This window comes from Daldinia vernicosa, assembly GCF_022497035.1.
Source record: "Daldinia vernicosa strain CBS 139.73 unplaced genomic scaffold F5Y00scaffold_7, whole genome shotgun sequence".
NCBI lineage: Eukaryota > Fungi > Ascomycota > Sordariomycetes > Xylariales > Hypoxylaceae > Daldinia > Daldinia vernicosa.
Genome location: NW_025953923.1, coordinates 393,677 through 412,324, shown reverse-complemented (window position 1 = coordinate 412,324; position 18,648 = coordinate 393,677). Strand labels below are relative to the sequence as shown.

Below are 18,648 nucleotides of genomic sequence, written 5' to 3'. Positions count from 1 at the left end.
CACGTTGCTAAATGAACATTATTGGCGGAAAATCCCGCAGCTACAACTATATGGACGAAAATGCTAAACAAGTGTAACCTTTGCAACTAAATCATTCGAGATACGCTTAGGAGGATATAAGTAGCTTAATGACGGTCCGCTACCAGCCGTGATCACCTGCTCGGCACGTGGCAGCACCCCTCAGCGGCTCATACCATTCGGCAGTTAAAAAAGCCGCCAAGTATGAGTGAAAATCAATCCGCTTTCTCATTAATTTAATTTAACTGCCCTATAAGAGCTCATCGTGAGAAACTCGATCCGTTGTTCTTTTACTCGGGCACGGTCGAAAGTTTCCCATGGCTCTTCAAAGCTCGTTATGCCGGGTTTCCAGCCAATTGCGTCAATTGACTACCAAAGTCCCGGGTGCTCGTTTTTACTCGGCTCCTGTCAGTGGAAGCATTCCTGCTGCAAAGAGGAAATATGTCCCAACTAGCGGCACTTATCCGCAAGGATTCAAGGTTTCGGGAACGATAGTTGGCGTCAAGCCGAAAAACACGACTAAACCCGACCTTGCTTTTATCACCTCAAGCACACCATGTGCTGCTGCTGCCGTCTTCACCAAGAACAAATTCCAAGCTGCACCGGTAACTTTCAGCCGGTCTCTACTTCAGGAGCAGAAAAACTCCGGGATTAGAGGTGTTATCATCAATTCGGGATGTGCAAACGCCGTTACTGGAAAGGGTGGTCTTGAAGATGCTGAAAAGATGGCGAGAGAGGCCGACAAGGCACTGGGAGCTGACAAGGCAACAATCGTGATGAGTACCGGCGTAATTGGTCAAAGGTACCTAAGTCATATGTAACAACCTATGTCATATTTTAGCCTTTTAATCTGATCGATATCTAGGTTACCGATTCAGAAAATCCTGGACGGGGTTCCCAAAGCCTACGAAGGGCTTGGTGATACCCATAAACACTGGCTAACATGTGCTACAGCTATCTGCACAACAGATACATTCCCTAAATTGATCTCAAAAACTTTCAGCCTACCGTCTTCGCCATCAATAGAGTACCGTATTGCTGGAACGACTAAAGGCGCTGGGATGATTCACCCAAACATGGCAACGCTCTTAGGTGTCATCGCCACCGATGCCCCTATTTCACCCTCTATCATCCCTCCCGTTCTTAAGTATGCTGTAGACCGTTCTTTCAACAGCATCACAATTGACGGAGACACGTCTACCAACGACACGGTTGCTTTACTGGCAAACGGTGCTGCGGGAGGTCAGGGGGTAACTACGGAAGATTCGGCTGATTTTGTCGCATTCCGGGATGTTGTTACTGACTTCGCGACTGATTTGGCCAAGCTCGTCGTGCGGGATGGCGAAGGTGCTACTAAATTTGTTACTATCCGGGTAACCGAGTCTTCAAGCGAAGAAGGTGCTCGAAAGATCGCCAGCACCATCGCGCGATCACCTCTTGTCAAGACAGCGCTCTATGGCAAAGACGCCAACTGGGGCCGAATCCTTTGCGCTACTGGTTACTCACTAATCAGCGAGCCTGGACAAGCTGTCAATGATGTGGCGGAAATAATACCCGAGAAGACCAACGTGTCTTTCGTCCCCACGGACGGGAGCCCGGAGCTGAAGCTCCTCGTCAACGGCGAGCCGGAAATCGTCGATGAGACCCGAGCGGCGGAAATTCTCGAGTCCGAGGACCTCGAGATCCTTGTGAGATTAGGAACTGGCAAGAAGGAGGCTACTTACTGGACCTGCGATTATAGTCACGAGTACATGTAAGTGTGGCACAACCCGTTTCTGAAGTATGCGTACTGATACCTTCTACTAGCACTATCAATGGGGATTACCGTACCTAACCGTTGGATATCTATGATACATAGAATGAAAAGGGATCTCATCTGGGCGGGAAGGCCTCTTACGCTTCCGCCATGGTAGACCTCTTCTATGAGTACCTCCCAGACTTCAATTTACTTAGAGCAGATAATCTAGGACCCTGAATTGACTACAGTAAAGATGGTATGAAATATGAATTAAATGTTATTGACCCTCGATATATGCATAAACACTATAAACAAATATTATCCCTTGCATTATCGTATAAGACGTATATATTGCCCCACCACCAACGCAGCATTTGAAGCTGGGGCCATTTTAAAGCTTAGACGCGTCTCGCTTTGCAAACACGCGTAAATTGATTTTGTATCCCGTATCCCGCTGAATTTCCGCCGGCGTCTTTCCGCAATTAGCAATTACACCCACTCTAACATAACACAGCAACGCAACAATGCCAGCAGCAAAAGCGGAAGAGAGAGGCGAGTCTTCGACCTCGGCCGCTAAGAAGGCCTTGACTGGTGCCTCTAGTAGCGGAAATGTTACTTACGAGCTACCATGGTACGTCGCTGTCTTATTCGCTTATTTACTACTAAGCATTCGTTAACACATGTTCTACAGGGTAGAAAAATACAGACCTGTGTTTCTCGACGATGTAGTAGGAAACACCGAGACGATCGAACGGCTCAAGATTATTGCGAAAGATGGAAATATGCCCCACGTTATCATATCCGGGATGCCTGGTATTGGAAAGACAACGAGCGTATTATGTCTGGCCCGCCAACTGCTTGGGGATTCTTATAAGGAGGCGGTGCTAGAGCTCAATGCGAGTGACGAGCGAGGTTTGTCCGCCTTTTCTGCTCATATAAGATTGACAGGAGCTTGTGATACTAACTACCACCATTAACCAGGCATCGACGTGGTTCGAAACCGAATCAAGGGCTTCGCCCAGAAGAAAGTCACGCTACCAGCTGGCCGACACAAGATCGTAATCCTCGACGAAGCCGACAGCATGACTTCGGGTGCGCAACAAGCGCTGCGGCGTACGATGGAGATTTATTCCAATACGACGCGCTTCGCCTTCGCGTGTAACCAGTCGAACAAGATCATCGAACCGCTACAGTCTCGATGCGCGATCCTGCGATACGGGCGATTAACGGACGCACAGGTAGTGAAGCGGTTGCTGCAGATTATCGAGGCGGAGAAAGTACAGTACAGCGACGACGGGCTGGCAGCGCTCGTGTTCAGCGCCGAGGGTGATATGCGGCAGGCCATCAACAATTTACAGAGCACACACGCTGGTTTCGGCTTCGTCAGCGGCGACAACGTGTTCAAGGTTGTTGATAGCCCCCACCCTATAAAAGTCCAGGCCATGCTCAAGGCCTGCTACGAAGGCAACGTGGACAGCGCCCTAGACACTCTTCGCGAGCTATGGGATCTTGGATATTCCAGCCATGATATCATATCTACTATGTTCAAGGTCACCAAGACCATACCCACTCTCAGCGAACACTCCAAGCTCGAGTTCATCCGCGAGATCGGCTTCACCCACATGAAGATCCTCGAGGGTGTCCAGACGCTACTACAGCTGAGCGGGTGTGTCGCCCGGCTATGCAAGATTAATATGGACCCGAAGCGATTTGAGACCAAGGCAAAATAAATATATGTATGCAATATAACTTTATAAAAGAGGGTAGAGATGTGTATGTGAAAAGAGACTGGCGAAATGACATGGCTCGGGATATTTGCACGGCATTGCACTGGCGTTTACGAGGGTCATGATTTCCTGGTTTCTTTTAGAAAGCTGGTTTTGGCACAGGAGTGTCCAAAAATTCAAGACATATATCTACATGCTTTTAATACAGATGCATGGCCTAATACATAGCGGCACAGAATCCAAGCTTTGCTGCTGCTGAATACTTGATATCGCAGTAAATATCGTTGATATCTCACTTCCTATTCTGCTGGGAAGATGCCCCTTCGTCCTGCAACTCCATCAGCTCCTTCTCGTAGTCCGCCCAGACGGCACGGTTCTGAGCTATCCTCCGCTGCATGCGTATGCGCTGCTCGTACTGCCTCATGCGATAGTCGGCCTCGATCATGCTGCCGACGATCATGCCGGACATTTGGAGGTATCTAGTCCGGTTTTTAGTTATTTTTTCTTTCTTTCTTTCTTTCTTTCTTTTTCTTATTCTACTCAATTTACGATAGATATCATTGGGACAACTCGGACTCAACTCACACTTTAAACTGGACAGTGAGGCTGCGATATAACGGCGAGAAAGCATAGCCGAGACCGCCTAGCACGGCCGACGCGGCGCCCCATTTCACGGCCCCGACGGCAGCGCCGCGCGCAGCTTCCCATTGCGCTTCCTTCGCGTCGTCGCTCTCTAGGGCTTTGTGGGCGCGCATTGTCGCGATGTCATGGCGGGTATGTATGTAAATCCTTCTCGGTGGCAAAATTACTCCACGACGCAGTTTCGGCCAAGATGAGGTTACTTTCGTCCCTCTCTTTTGCTGGAGCTGTTGAGTTGAATTGGCCCCGGTCTCGTGCCAATGAATCCCGAAGGTAGGTAGGGTTGGTGTGTCGTCTATCGCGTATTTCGAATATTGAATTAAATGAGCCGTCGACATTTCTTTGATTGAGCTTATTTAGCGGGGTCTAGCCCGGCACGTCGAGGTATGATTTGCTGACGTTGAACTGCAAGATACTAGCGGGGTATTAAAGCTATTGGCGTCATTATTTTTACTGGCTTTTCTTATAGAACTGAACTACTATGAATAGTTAACTAACGAGAAGTTATCATGTCAGAAAACAAGATTCAAACCAAAACTCATCAGTATACATAAGCATATATCATAGGCAACCAAGTTATACCATACTTCGTCCAACTAGTTCCCGAGAAGTAGAAACGGCTTTTCTTAATTAATCGAAGCCAGATCTTTAGCTAAGATGTCCCCGGAAAGTCCTCTCCGTAACGACGTCTTACATATATGCAATCGCTTTGCCCGATCGAGCTCCATCAACGTCATAATACGTAGGTTAGATAGATCTTAAAAGCTTCTGCGTTTCCAATGCTACGTTAGCGGATGGGGTTATCTAAACTCCCTGCATTAATCTATCATGCAGTCATGCTAGGTTAGCCTGGTATCGGCACGAAGCTTACCTCTTACATGGGCATACGAATGGATGTAAGCGACGACTTATATTAGTGATGTATGTATTTAGACTGTAAATCTTGACCTCCCGAGTTTTTAAGCCGCAACGCGTATTTAGTATTTAAATAGAATCATAATGGAAGAGAACATTGGACCTCTATTCTCTATGCTTCCCTACTAAAGAATGCTCAAACTGCGAGTATTCCCGAGTAGAACCTGGCGATCCAGTCTTCGACGTCATCATTCCTGCCGTACCAAAACTCCATCTACGCCATCACCATTAATATCCACCACAGCTTACCCAGCACAGTATCTACGGTATTCCCATCTAAAATCGCCACCGTTGTCAAAAGCGCAGTTTCACTCCACGCAGAGAAGAAAGAACATGGGATCAGAAACAGAAACCGGGGCCGAGACGGGAGTAGTAGTCCGGGACAGCAGCACCGAGGAGGACTGGAAGTCGAAGCCCCCGTACCGCACCACGCCCGGCAACGAGCCCTTCGACAAGAAATGGACAGCGCACTGCCACTGCGGCCGCGTCAAGTACTGGCTATCGCGCGACAAGCCTCTCGCCGCCAAATTCTGCCACTGCGTCGATTGCCAGGCCCTGCACGGCGCGCCCTTCCAATGGGCTGCCATTTTCGAGAAGCAGGACCTACACTTCGAGAAGGGCGCCGAGGGCCTCGCTTTCTACCACGCTCCAGATAAGACGACGGCGCACCGTCTGCCGTGCAAAGTGTCCTGCGCGTACTGCCGCTCGCCTATCATGGACGAGGGCCGGAACATGGTGCTTATGTTCCCTGGTATTATCAAGTTCGGCGATGCCGAGCGTAGGAAGTTGTTCGATGCACAGTAAGTATTCACCCTTCCGAGGAACTAGCATAGGTAGGTTATGCTGATCAGTTTACTCTAGATGTCATATTTTCTACAGCCAGCGCGTGGTGGATATGCATGACGGCAAGCCTAAGTGGTCAAAGTTAGATGGGCAGAGCGAGCTCATGAAGGAGGTTGAGAGGACGGACTCGGGCGAGCACATTGTAGTAGGCCAGGCTAGAAATGAGAATAAGAATGATTGAATTATCCAAGGGTATCTCGCGCACACGCAGTATACGGTAATCATATGCCTTTGTCCTGCCTACCTACTTGCTTATAATCGTAGCGGCCTCTATATATCCTTTCCTCATGACATTAAGTCCTCTAATATCGCCTCGAGCTCTTCCTTTTGGAAAGGTACGCTTAAGAGCTCGGTACCTAGAACATCCTTGCGACTTGTGATCATCTGGTGATCGTGGAACCTAAAGTGAACATGTTAGAACAATGCTAGTAGTAATATCAAGATAGACGTGAAGCAAACTTACTCTTTCAGCAGTGTCCGGAAAGCCATCTCCGAACTGCATATGAATTCCTCCACCGCCTTGTTATACACCATCCTGTATTCCACGCCGGGGTTCTCCCCGTCAGATCCGCCCGCGTCATCCATAATCGCTAGAACTTCGCCAACGAGCAGTCGGAACAAGTTCTTGGCGTTCTCCGGTAGACTGCGAAGAACGTACGTCACGCCTTCCTTTCCTCCAACACGCCTAGCCTTGCGGCCGAGGAGCTCGTGCACATCGTCGACAACTTCGAGCTCTGCTGTAAAGGGGGCAAACGTCGTGCAATCGTGAAACACAAAATTGAACGACGACCGCAAGCTACTGTCCCAGAGAAGAGAGAAGTCCGACGTGTCGGCAGAGCAGATAAATCGAATGTTCGGGTGTGCTGCCAATTGAGCGAGAACGGGCTGCAATCCGACCCTTCGTAGAGGAGCAGCATCAACGGAGTTCAAGATCACCGTGACGACCACCTCATGAGAGGAAAGTAGAGCTTTCACACTATCTAACATAACCGAAGGGTTTCCAGATGGTATTTTGTGGGCAGGGTTCACAGCGCTCGCGACCGTGCCCAGGATTTCCCGCAAAGAACTCGTCCGAACATATCCGTTGATAATAACAATCTTATTAGCAACGTGATCTGAATATTTATCGTATACGTGCTTCGCAAACCTATGCAGAAGCGCTCTCTTCGACCCATACCCGTATAGACAGACACTAAACCCCTGAGACAACTCGAATGTCCACTGCGGGAAAGACTCGAGGTGTATTGATTCGAGGAATTCTATATCTTCGGCATGCGGATCCTTATAGTCGCGGAGGATTGAGAAGTATTCGTCATGGGTTAGGAGTTTTAAAGATGCCAGAGTGTTACCAGACGTCTTAGAGGCGCCAGGTTTATTTTGCGCAAAATAGAGCTCGTGGGGAGGCAAGTCTCGGGGTGGAGTTGGTGATTTTTTCCTGGCTCGCTTCGTATGCTTTGTCTTCGGTCGACCACGTCGAGGTTTTCCGGACGGTGTTGCAGGTTCGTCAGGGGGTTTTTCTTCGTCTTCGTCTTCCTCCTCGTCCTCATCACTTGACTCGTATATTTCTCTAGCAATATCTTCATCTGCTTCGTCGTCACTCCCATCCCCACCTATCACCTGTTCGATCAGTGCTCTGGCACTCTTCTTTCTCGCAGAGCGATCGTTCCGCTTCCACCTTGGTGTCTGCGCGTTGGTACTGCCATTTGCCTTTGAGGGCGTTACCACGTCTGCTGCTTCGCTTTTCTTTCGACCTTTTGGAGTGGACAGTCCACCGTTCGTTTCAGCCCGTTTCCTTTTGCTCGGTGTCTCCTTTATAGACTGTCCTATTTCATCTCCGTCCGAAGGAAAATCATATGCGGAATGACGGTTATCTGTGGTACCGTTGGGATATATCTTGGGTTTTATCTGGGTGCTGCGCGGTTTGGATAGGGTATCTGGATTTTGGTCTTCATCCTCACGGTGATCCTCGTGGTGAACTCGTTTGCGAGGCGAACTCCTAGAGCTAGGCCCGGGTTCTGCAGCTCCGGGCAGCGTCTTCTTAGTTCGTACCATTATAAATTACCTATGACAATAAATTCATGTTGATTAAAGGCGTTACGGCAAATACACCAGAACTCCCGAGAGTGTCGCAGAAAACAAAATTGGAAAATTGAGAATCTAGAAAAGAGACGGAGATGATTACAACTTCTATCACCTATCACCAATCAATCGATCGATCGCGACTGACGCGTCAATGCTACTTCCTTGCTGTGGGGCTCAGGCATTGGACCCTGGACTGCCTGGAAAGGCGGGTCCCAGCCAACTATTCGGGTAGTTTCCCAGGCTGTCGGACCGCTACGTTACAGGGGGTGGACAAGGAATGACCTCTTCGATAAAGTTCCATTTGAGCCGCAATATTACATAATACCGACCCGGACCTAAACTGCACAGGATTTCGTCAAAATCGGTCATAGCTACCCGAATAATCCGCAATGTCGCAGCAGTACCTACTGAAATACAAACTTGGAGGTTCCCGAAACGGTTAATTATTCGTTTTAGGTGGTTTTCTTTTCGTACAGGCCGACACGAATCCCTATTTGCGGTATTGTTTTCCCAACCGCAGTTAATATGAATCCCAACCTCTCCGGAACTGTAAACGTCTTTAAACTCCTGACGAAACCATCACTATGTCTTCCTCACGCAATAGCCTCCACATTCAATGATATACCAACACCTCTCAGCAAAGCATTCGAAGGTCAAGGCAAGGAAGTAGATATCAGGGCCGTAGTACTTGACAAGGACGATTGCTTCGCTTATCCTCATGCCAATGAGGTATATCCTGCTTATTTGGTGAGCAAATGCCGAAAGTCGACCCTTATATCCATTTCGTTTCCTCCGTGACAATTGTTGATTTTGAAATAGGAAAGATTCCAGAAACTTCAAAAAGAATACCCTGGTCATCGACTACTCATAGTTTCCAATACAGCTGGTGCGAGTACTTATGACCCTGATGGACGCCTGGCAAAGGAGGTTGAGGCGACTACTGGAATTCCCGTGCTGTCTCATAGTGTAAAAAAGCCTGGCTGTGGTGCCGATATACTAGCTCACTTCAAAGCCCACCCTGAGGTTGGCGTGACACATCCAAGCCAAATTGCTATCGTCGGAGACCGTCTAATGACTGACATTATGTTGGCCAATAAGATGGGTAGCTGGGGCTTATGGATCAAGGATGGTGTCAAACCATTGGAAAAGAAGAGCATAGTACGTTGCCCGGGTTCAACATGATACTTGAACATATCTGCTAACCTCAGATAGTACGCTAAAATGGAGCAGCGTCTCTGGCCGTATTTAATGGCACGTGGTCACCGTGCCTCTAATCCAAAATCCCCGTTTGAGTAATCTCTCCATATATTACGTCAACTCTCTCAGCTTAGATCGTATCAGCCGCAAGGCTTGCAGGGTCTTTTTCTCCTATATTTGGTGACTACCTGTCAGGTTTTTATAATCTCCCAAGCTTATATAAGAGGAAATATATCCCTCCACGTACCTAGCAAGTGAGAATATTAAGCTCCTTGGCTAAACCTCTCTTTATCATTTGCAATATTAGGGTGCGGATAATGTTTTAGTAGAGACAGCCTATTAGTAGGTACCTAATTCTATTTATACCTTGTTAATTTAATATGAAGTATATCAAGCTACGGTTTATATTTATTTCCATATGTTATAGTTTCTTACCTTCGTTAAGGATATTCTAAGTAAAGAGTCAAATACCAATCATCCTCTCCTTTAGTTTCTATAGCATTATACTTTATATATCACTGATACAGATCCACAACAGAAAATCAGCTTTGTTATTCGCCATTTGTATTCTCGCAATTTCGCAAAGCATGCTCTCACATGGAGGGACAATGCGAGCACTCCATGTGTATCTTTAATATATCGTTTTGCGTGAATACGGCTTGTCTAGACCTTTTTAGGCAACGCCCTTCTCACACAGGGATGTAACAAGGCCCTAGGGCTCTAAGGCATGTTCGAATTTGTCCATATGATCAAGTCATTGAGACAACATGTAGGCAAACTTTTCAAGATGAGACGATTTCTAGAACCCGTATACAATTTAAATATATCTTGAATATTCTATACCACTCATTAACTTAAGTACCTAGTCAATATACACGAGGTACACAGGTGCCTCAGCTGCACGATGTCTGTCCCCGTAAGTAAAAGTTTGGTTGTCTTGCTGGCTGAAAATAGTGAATATTACGCGGTCCACGCAAGGAAAGATACACCTACCTTATATACGTACCTACAGTATTGAGAAGTACTTTCATCTGAACCAGTCCACCTTTCCTACCGAATTAGACCTCTAAGCTAGGATGCATGCTATGCAGTTTGACGCCCCTAATTTACGTCTAAGCATGCGCTACCTAGTTTGTATTCAACGTTAGCGCCTCATCAGCCAGTAGCAGTTGGGATAATATGATTATGAAATACACTCATTGCTTAATCGTTAAGACTTCAATATGCCACTAATCTTATAGGTCGTACTACGCTTAGTCATTCGTCCCCACCTGTTGTAAGTTTGCAGCAGGTCAGGGTTACAAATGAGCTGTATCGTGATAATTTTGGATGGTTTACCCACTGAGCGCACTCCGAAGTGCATAACACGGCTTAATTCACCATAAGCCCTGCAAAAGTAGTCCTACAGTGGCCCCTAATCGTAATACTTTGCATTAAGCCTCCTGACTCAATACCTTTTTACATGCATTGACCAATTGCTATCTAATGACGCGGGTAAATCAGCTGCATTTGCCATTGCACTGTAGAAGGTAACCATCTACGCGCCTCGCTGTCAACCACATAAGTTAGGTAGGCAGGCAAGTACCTTACAGGCCATATCATTCTTCAAATTCTTCTCTCCCATTCTCTAATTACGCAAGGTAATTATCATTTCTATATAACCCGCCTTGTTCCCATACCAAATTCACCTTTCCATGCCCAACTTCTTTCCTTTTATCTGCACCTGACCTCTTGGTTTTCACAGCCAACGAAAGGTAATTAACGCGATCGCCATACATACCCTCTTTATCCGCGCCTTTATTTCATCATGACTGGTAAATTCTGGTCTCCTGCAGAGGAGAAATACTTCTGGAAGACTGTCGTCGCCCACTCTGTTAAGCGTGCCCCTGTCGACCTTCCTAACGACGAGAAAACCTGGGAAGAGCTTGCAGCCGATATGCAGAAGGCAATGGAGCAACAGGGCACCGCTCGCCGATGGTACACTGGCTCTGTGTTGTGTAAGGATTCATACTGTCTTCGCTCGTGATTACAATGAGAAAAGCTGACAAATTTCTATCCAGTTGAGCATTACTTCCAGAATGTCGAAGGAGATAGAAGATCTCCAAATGCTACTCCGTACGTCGTTGAGTACATGAAAAAGCTCGGTATGTCCTTTATTCTTCTTGATGCTTTCTGGACTACACTAACAAGACTTCTCAAGGGCCATTCCGTCGCATCATCAATCCTCGTTCAGGACCTCGTGGTGGTCGCCCTCGCCGCAGGGAGATGCCTATCGCCGAGCGCCAGGAAGTCCAGGCTCCGCCTCCGAGTCCAGACGGCTTCACGGTTACCCCCCTAGAGGAAGATGATGTATTCTCACCAGAGTACGCGGCGCGTCAAGCGCGTCAGTCTCATCAGCCTAGCCAGTCTAGCCAGCCTCAAGAATCTCCATGCCCTAGTCGACTTCTAAAACGTCGGCGCTTGCAGCAACTTGCCCCGGCTCCCCAACCTGGACCAGTCCTAGAGCCTTCAATTGACACTACTTCCCACAACCCCCATCAAATCCCTAGCGGTTACCAAATGGACGGTCAATCTATCGCTGAAGAATCTGTACCTGGAGCGTCTTTATCGCGGTTTGATGCCCTTATCGCCGCTGCCCAGATGGTGGGTACGGCAGACTACTCGACTGGAGAGGATCCGACGACTGGAGAGGATCCGGTGCGAGACCACTTTACGATACAATCATCTTTTCCTTCACCGTCGTTCCAGCCTCAGATTGTCTCCGGCTATGGAATGGATGTTCAGACTGCCGATAACACGTTGTCTTCCGAATTCCCTTATAATAGCGACATTGCTATCCAGAACCCTAGCCAGAATACCCCCGGCATCATTTCGGGTTTCCCGGGGTGTGCGTTAGGATACCATACCGAAGAATGTTATATTCCGCGTTTCTCGTCCAGCGATTCCCTATCTACTTTGTGCGATCCTTCCGTTAATGAACATATACCAACCGGCGAAACAACCGAAGAGGAATTGTCCGAAGACGAGGGAGAGAACAAAGAAAATGAGGGTGGCGGAGGTGATGAGGACATCCAAATGCCGGGCTTCAGGTTGATACGAAGCAACCCAGCTCATCAGGACTTCATCATTTACGAAGATGGCCAGATTATCCAAGGCTTGCAACTCCATAGTGTTCACCAGGTATATGGGAACTTTGATACCTATGATGCTAACAAAGAGAACGAAGGTGTTCAAGGAGCATATGATGCGAGTAGCTTTGGTATGGGAGTGGGCGGTGTTGGTGGTGCCCCTATTAGTACCTTCAACACAACTGAGGAACTACACCCCGGAATTATCCCTTCTCTTGACAGCTGGTAAGCTCATGCATGGACTACATGCATAGTGGAGGATGATGGTGGTGGAGGTGGTTTAACCCTGTTGTATCATTCTAAAGAGAATGATACTGCTTTAATTGTATGAAGAGGTGGGAACAAGCTGGCTCGCAAGAAAGCTGCCCTCAACTGCGAATAGTTAATGTGTGGTGCCAAGCCGTGGGAAACCATTACCAGGACAAGGATTGCTTTCGCAGACGGGATAATACTTTTATTATCTCCAGTTCTTGTAATGAGTTAAGTCTATTGAAACGTAGGCGTAGGTTAATAATATGTTCTGTGTTCTCTGATAAACTCTGGTCCAGATACATGTGATGAGATGAGATAATACACTTAAAGTTCGTACCCCTGAGTCCTTTCTTTCACTCTTATCGATATCGGGTATTTACATATACATCTATCCCATATCAAGTTTAGAGACTTGAGACGCACGGATCCTCCCCCCTTTTCTTCCAAAACATACAGCGTCAACTGTCACTTAATTCACAGTTCAGACTCAGACGGAGTGAAACTACGGCCATACGATAAACCAAACATTGATATTGGGTGGGTTATTGCCATTTTCTAGGGAGATTATGACTATCGGGTTTGAAATACCAGTATTTGGTGCAAATACTGCTTCCAAAGCCATCGAATTAGGGGCATCACGCATCGAGCTTAATGCTTCAGGATCATACTCAGATGGAGGATTAACGCCATCGCTCGAGGAGCTGAAAGGCTCTTCGCATGTCAGAGTCCCATTACGCGTTATGATCAGGCCCCGCGGTCCTCCGTCAGAACCCCAGGCCCGTGACTTCATCTACTCCGACGCGGAGTTCGAGCAAATGGAGGCTTCTATCCAAAGGTTCAGGGACACAGGCCTATTAGATAGGGCGCGTGGCGATGGCTTGGTTTTTGGAATATTGAAGGAGTCCCAGGATGCTGCTGAGGCGGGTACTAGCAGGAGGAAATGCTGGGTTGATAAAGAGAGATGCAACCGTCTGGTTAAAGCCGCTCGCCCATTCAAAGCCGTATTTCACCGCGCATTCGACGAAATAGTCAGCTGTGGTGATGATGCCGGGATAGCTATCGATGATCGCCATGCTTGGCGGATAGGGCTGGACGATCTGGCGGCGTGTGGCTTCGACGCTATACTCACATCCGGTGGGCTCGGAAATGCCATCCAGAACGTAGCTATGCTAGATAGAATCATCACAAGAGCAGAGGTTCTTGGAATTGAGATCATTGTTGGTGGTGGTGTTCGAAAACACAATATTCAGCAACTATCTCAGCAGCTGAAGCTAAAAGAAAGGGGGTCAACGACATATGTCCATTCAGCATGTCTTTCTAGCACCGTATCTGAGCGTGTTGACGACAATGAAGTTATTGGTATCCTGTCATATTTGAAATAGCATATATGCCTCTCTACTTTTAGATGAGGGTTTTTCTTTTTTTTTTTTTTTTTGAATATGGTTGCTTGGATCTTCCGGTTAATGATAGGCGGGTGAATAAATACAGGTAGTTCCAATGCAATAAATCCAAAGCCTTAATTTCTGACCTTTCCGTAAGTTAAAATTCCCGTGTAATATCATAAAACATAGCCCTCTACCATATGTTTCCAGTCCCATATTCATCCAATGTGATCTTTAGATCGAGCCGCTATCCCGCAAGGCATTCGGTAGAAGTCCAGACTTTGAAGCGATCACCCCAGCCAGTTCCACGAGCGGAACATCTTTTAATATCTCAGGGACAGATATCAAACTCTGAAACTCCCTGAGGGCCCAGTTTCTCAGTTCCAATGCAATAAAAGTATCCACTTCGTACGCTTGGATCGACCGGTTGCTGTCGATATCTCGAGGATCCATCGTCAAGTTCTTCGCAAGCCTGACGACCAAAGCTGGGCACACAATACCTTTTACGTCATCGAGACTGGTTATGGCCCTTATCGTGCTTGCGGAATTCATAGCGGCCCTTTCGTTTTCATGGTTATGTGAGCTAAGGGGGACCTGTGTCTGGGTGCCGTATACACTAATCGGCCCAAATCTAGCATCTGAGAACCAATACGGATGTTCATCGCCGTTACCCTTGATCAACCCACCGCTAGCGAGGCCAAGAATTGGCTGTGTTCCAACCTGGTCTGTCATGGCGGCTCCTACTACTGCGATTAATTGGTTCGCTGTTAGTGTTCGTATACCAGGACGTAACAATTCAGGCACCCTCATGCGTTCAGCGACATATCCCACTTCGCGTACCCAGCCAAGATCGATGCTGGTTGCCTTTAACCCTTGAGCTCGGCGGTAATATGCCACGGCATCCTGGTAAGTACAGCCTTTTCGGTTATTAGCGAATTATCAATAATATCAATAATAGTGATGTTGTGAGCTAACCTGCACAATAGGGGCTGTGAAGTACGAAGCCAAGAATACCCCCTAGCGATGATACGCATATGAAGAAGTCAAGATCGCTAGGTAGCATATGATGCATGTTATACGTGACATTGTATTTAGCGTGCAGCGTTGATGACCACGCGTCGAAACCCATGTCTTCAAACATACCGGGCTAAAGCAATGTTAGGAATAGATATTATTTAACCAGTAGTTATCTAATTCTTCACAACTTACCTGGATGGCCAATGACATAATAATAGCTCCGCGTATAGGTGGGAATTTCTCCTTGGATAGGTCGTTAAGCACATCTTGGCATTGCTCAGCACAGCCAACGTCAGCCGCGAATACTTTCACCCTCACGCCCATGACGGAGAGCTCTTGGAGTAGCTTTTGTGCTCGAGGATCTTTAGCACCAGATCGAGATGTGGTAACTAAATTGCGCGCCCCGTGTTTAGCCATCCACATGAGCAACGGCCGGCCGAGTCCGCCCATGCCGCCTGGAATGATATAAGTGGCATCAGGGCGTAGTTGGAATCCAGCCAGGCTTGTAGGGGTTTCTTGGAACTCTTCCGTAGCTAGTATTCTGCTTAGCCCCTCGTCGGGAAAATTTCGCGAAACATAAAGAGCGCCATTTCTCTTAGCGAAATAATTATCACCGCCGCGTTGCTCTCTTTGAAGGCGGAGTAGTTGTAGTATGGTGTCGGTTACATCTGATTGTCCGCAAGGAACGTCCGGGTCAAGGTCTAATATCGTAAACCTCGCCTCCGCATCTTCGAACCTAATTGTCTGTGCCAATCCCGTAACTATGTTAAGCTCCGGTATACGTACGTCAGCAAGGCTCCCACCTTTAGTTAACCAAAGAACACCCTCGGAGTGGAGCGCTATATGCTTAATGGCATCGAACTCTTCATTTCCAAGCGAACTTAGACATGGTCTCTCGACCTCGCAGGAAACTATGCATTGCGTCGCGCATAATTCTGATGTTCTAACGTCGAGAAGTGTCATCTCCTGAACAGATACTCCATCTTTTGTCAGTCGATCCGAGAGTCGTTTGATCATCGACTTCGTTTGGCTGTTTTCCGTAGGGGGTGTTATAATTATAACCTTACTTGGAAACTTATTCCCGGTGGTGTAAGGAATGCTGGATGCCATTATAGATGAGGAATAACCAGCATTCTGTTGGTCACGAAAGCACCACTCAATGCCCAAGTAGCCCAGAGAGCGGAGCCTTAGGTCCCATTCCTGTTCGGAAAGCTCTGGACCCCAGTGTCGCCCATCATCCTCACCTAATATAATTAGTATGTGCACCATTCGAAGAAATATAGCGGGTGAATCTTACCTAGCCACCAAGTAGGGAGAATCCCAAACACGACGGAGCGTCTCGCAATCTTGTTTGTCAAATCGGTGACGATGAGATGCCCGCCCCTATTTTCTTAGCATTAGAGCGTAATGGAGAATATTATATAGCTAGTTACTTACGGTTTTAATAACTTCTTGCAGTTCGCAAGGGCTGTCGTGATAGATGATGTCGTATGTAGAACGTGGAAGGAGATAACAAGGTCATACGATTCTCCCTCTATACTTTGCTGCAATGGATCTTCCTCGATATCTAAGATCTTGTATTCCATCATTGAGCTCCATTCCTTAAGATTCCTATTGGCCTCGGGAAATAAAGCATCGCTCGCGTCAGTATACGTGTATTTTTCTAGTCGGCCCATAATATCATGTCCTAGTCCAGTTAAGATGCTGCGCGTGATGCTCGTTGCTCCCCCACCGATTTCGAGAATGCGAAGTGGCCTCTTGTGTGACAGATGCTTGATATATTGGCACTGGACAGCTACTGCTTGTTCATACAAGGTACCAGTGCGGTATATGTTCCCTGGGAAGTCTTCCAGGTTTATCACATCTGATGCTTGAACTTTGCCCTCGAGGATGCCAAAAATATTGTCGTTAATACGGAGTAGCATCTCTCCTTCGAGGCTTGCTTTGGCAACACGGGCCAATACCGTCTTTTCCGTGCCCTTATTTGCCAATATCCATTCAGGTGACTGGCAAGGTAGATTTCCTTCTTCACCCAATTCACACTGCCTCCTAGCATAGTTATAGTACATTTGATGGTGGGGTGCCATCTTGTCGACGTCCTCAATGTTGAATTGTTGGACAACTCTCTTGCAGATAATATAGGCTACCCACTCGAGTTCGCGAATCTCTGAGTACTTAGTCTGGGAACCATCATAGTAGACCTTCCTCAGCAATTCTTGTACTTTGTCTGCCGAGTTCTCTACGTCTATGTCCCATGTCGGATAAGATCCTAAGCCATTTATCTGGGCTTCGGTCGTTGTGATACGAGACATCGTGTCGTAGTCGAAGGGAGGTAGTCTATACGTCAATGAAAATTAAACGTCTATTTGCCTAGTAAGTTGGTCGATTTGGGGAAATCGTAGCTCGAGGAGAGTTTCCTACTTTATATAGAACACCATACAGAATTCATACACCGAAGTGTAACAGGTAGTTATTCAGGTAGTCACTCCAAAACTAAGCACGTGGAGTACTACATAATACCTACATGTTTATTGATTATATGACCGTACCGGCAGGCCCTAATGCCCTGCAAAGCATCCCAGGACCTTGTTCTCCATCGTAACCACCACTGGTAACAGACATACATTATCCAAACATAGATTACTTCGCATCTACCTATGCTTAGCAATGGGTCACGAGGGGTATGTTATGACGTGTTGGCGTTTACTCCAACAACTATACTGATCATAAGTGAAACCCCAATGATGAATATATCAAGTGTTGCGGAAGTAAACTTCTACAGTTCAACCTCAATCCGATCACGTACCCATAGATCCATAGGCCAGGAAATATCTTAAACGAGGTAGTCCGTGCTACTAAATCTGGTTTCGGCCCGTGTTCATTCAATATTTCGGTCCCGAAAAGAAATAACTTCAAGATACCTGTCTATCACCGTGCACCAGTAAGCGTCTGTTAACTTACTAGGCTTGAAGGAGGCGCTTGAAAGGCTATTATCAAAGCCCGAAGTAACACAAAGCCGGAACAGTCTGACAGCCTACCAACAAGATACCTGGCTTCTTCCGTCTTATAGCATAGATTAGGTAAATATACCAGCATCGTGATCTACCCGTTTCACTAACTTACATAAAGAAGAAAAGCAAGCTTCCAAAGCTAACTGGCTGTAAAACCGCCACCTCCCGCCGCCCCTCTGAAAATTCGAAAACGACGTCTTTTGTGCTTCGGTAAGACATATAATTCCTACTAAATAATAGTACTATAAATTGCTATATAATGCCCACTAAGTTGATTTCAATTGTCGTTCATACAGTTATGCTATTTTTAGGAGACGGTTACCAGAGTCGAATTACCTATAATAGTATCCGTGAACGAGATAGCACAAGCATAGCAGTATATAGAATTCACAGTATTAATATCATAACATCAAGTACCTAAGACAGCCATCATAAATTTGGCTAGAGAAAGAATTGTCCACTGCCGTTCAAAACTACTACATGCATGTATATATGCATATAAAAATCCCAATATAGATGACTAATGAAGATAATTATTTCCAGATATCCATGTAGGTAGTATTGTCATGTAGTATTGCTTTCCCCACGCGACAGCGTTTTGTCAGGGTCTCACGGCAGCCCGGACGGGGAGTCGGAGCGGGTTCGCTTTATATATACCCATATAGGACCGTTCTATCCCCGTCCCCGTAGCGAAGTTCA

At 46.9% G+C, this 18,648-nt stretch overlaps 8 protein-coding genes across 8 annotated transcripts; 5 read left to right on the top strand and 3 right to left on the bottom strand.

Moving 5' to 3' along the window:
* Positions 1-335: 335 nt before the first annotated feature.
* F5Y00DRAFT_258697 (DNA replication factor C-like protein) lies at positions 336-3,486 on the top strand (the record flags this gene model as incomplete). The annotated part of the gene is made up of 5 exons (XM_048010751.1): positions 336-820; positions 884-1,771; positions 2,271-2,387; positions 2,448-2,668; positions 2,738-3,486. The coding sequence occupies 5 exons, from the start codon at positions 336-338 to the stop codon at positions 3,484-3,486; spliced, it is 2,460 nt and encodes an 819-aa protein (XP_047868219.1).
* Positions 3,487-3,775: 289 nt separating this feature from the next.
* F5Y00DRAFT_258696 (uncharacterized protein) lies at positions 3,776-4,238 on the bottom strand (the record flags this gene model as incomplete). Its single annotated transcript, XM_048010750.1, has 2 exons — positions 3,776-3,962; positions 4,069-4,238. The coding sequence occupies 2 exons, from the start codon at positions 4,236-4,238 to the stop codon at positions 3,776-3,778; spliced, it is 357 nt and encodes a 118-aa protein (XP_047868218.1).
* Positions 4,239-5,370: 1,132 nt separating this feature from the next.
* F5Y00DRAFT_258695 (Mss4-like protein) lies at positions 5,371-6,061 on the top strand (the record flags this gene model as incomplete). Its single annotated transcript, XM_048010749.1, has 2 exons — positions 5,371-5,837; positions 5,899-6,061. The coding sequence occupies 2 exons, from the start codon at positions 5,371-5,373 to the stop codon at positions 6,059-6,061; spliced, it is 630 nt and encodes a 209-aa protein (XP_047868217.1).
* Positions 6,062-6,071: 10 nt separating this feature from the next.
* Positions 6,072-8,107, bottom strand: F5Y00DRAFT_192754 (origin recognition complex subunit 2). Its single transcript, XM_048005200.1, has 2 exons — positions 6,344-8,107; positions 6,072-6,280 (listed from the first exon to the last, which is right to left on the bottom strand). Exons 1-2 carry the CDS (start codon positions 7,930-7,932, stop codon positions 6,166-6,168), a joined length of 1,704 nt encoding a protein of 567 aa, XP_047868216.1. The 5' UTR covers positions 7,933-8,107; the 3' UTR covers positions 6,072-6,165.
* A 149-nt stretch (positions 8,108-8,256) lies between these two features.
* F5Y00DRAFT_192747 (HAD-superfamily phosphatase) lies at positions 8,257-9,577 on the top strand. The gene is made up of 3 exons (XM_048005199.1): positions 8,257-8,709; positions 8,782-9,120; positions 9,175-9,577. Exons 1-3 carry the CDS (start codon positions 8,488-8,490, stop codon positions 9,256-9,258), a joined length of 645 nt encoding a protein of 214 aa, XP_047868215.1. The 5' UTR covers positions 8,257-8,487; the 3' UTR covers positions 9,259-9,577.
* Positions 9,578-10,731: 1,154 nt separating this feature from the next.
* F5Y00DRAFT_227765 (uncharacterized protein) lies at positions 10,732-11,421 on the top strand. Its single transcript, XM_048006530.1, has one exon. It carries the CDS (start codon positions 10,967-10,969, stop codon positions 11,183-11,185), a length of 219 nt encoding a protein of 72 aa, XP_047868214.1. The 5' UTR covers positions 10,732-10,966; the 3' UTR covers positions 11,186-11,421.
* A 1,574-nt stretch (positions 11,422-12,995) lies between these two features.
* Positions 12,996-14,035, top strand: F5Y00DRAFT_192740 (uncharacterized protein). The gene has a single exon (XM_048005198.1). It carries the CDS (start codon positions 13,106-13,108, stop codon positions 13,919-13,921), a length of 816 nt encoding a protein of 271 aa, XP_047868213.1. The 5' UTR covers positions 12,996-13,105; the 3' UTR covers positions 13,922-14,035.
* A 120-nt stretch (positions 14,036-14,155) lies between these two features.
* Positions 14,156-17,250, bottom strand: F5Y00DRAFT_258690 (KR domain-containing protein; the record flags this gene model as incomplete). The annotated part of the gene is made up of 5 exons (XM_048010748.1): positions 14,156-14,838; positions 14,897-15,068; positions 15,131-16,182; positions 16,236-16,321; positions 16,376-17,250. 5 exons carry the CDS (start codon positions 17,248-17,250, stop codon positions 14,156-14,158), a joined length of 2,868 nt encoding a protein of 955 aa, XP_047868212.1.
* Between the last annotated feature and the right edge of the window lie 1,398 nt (positions 17,251-18,648).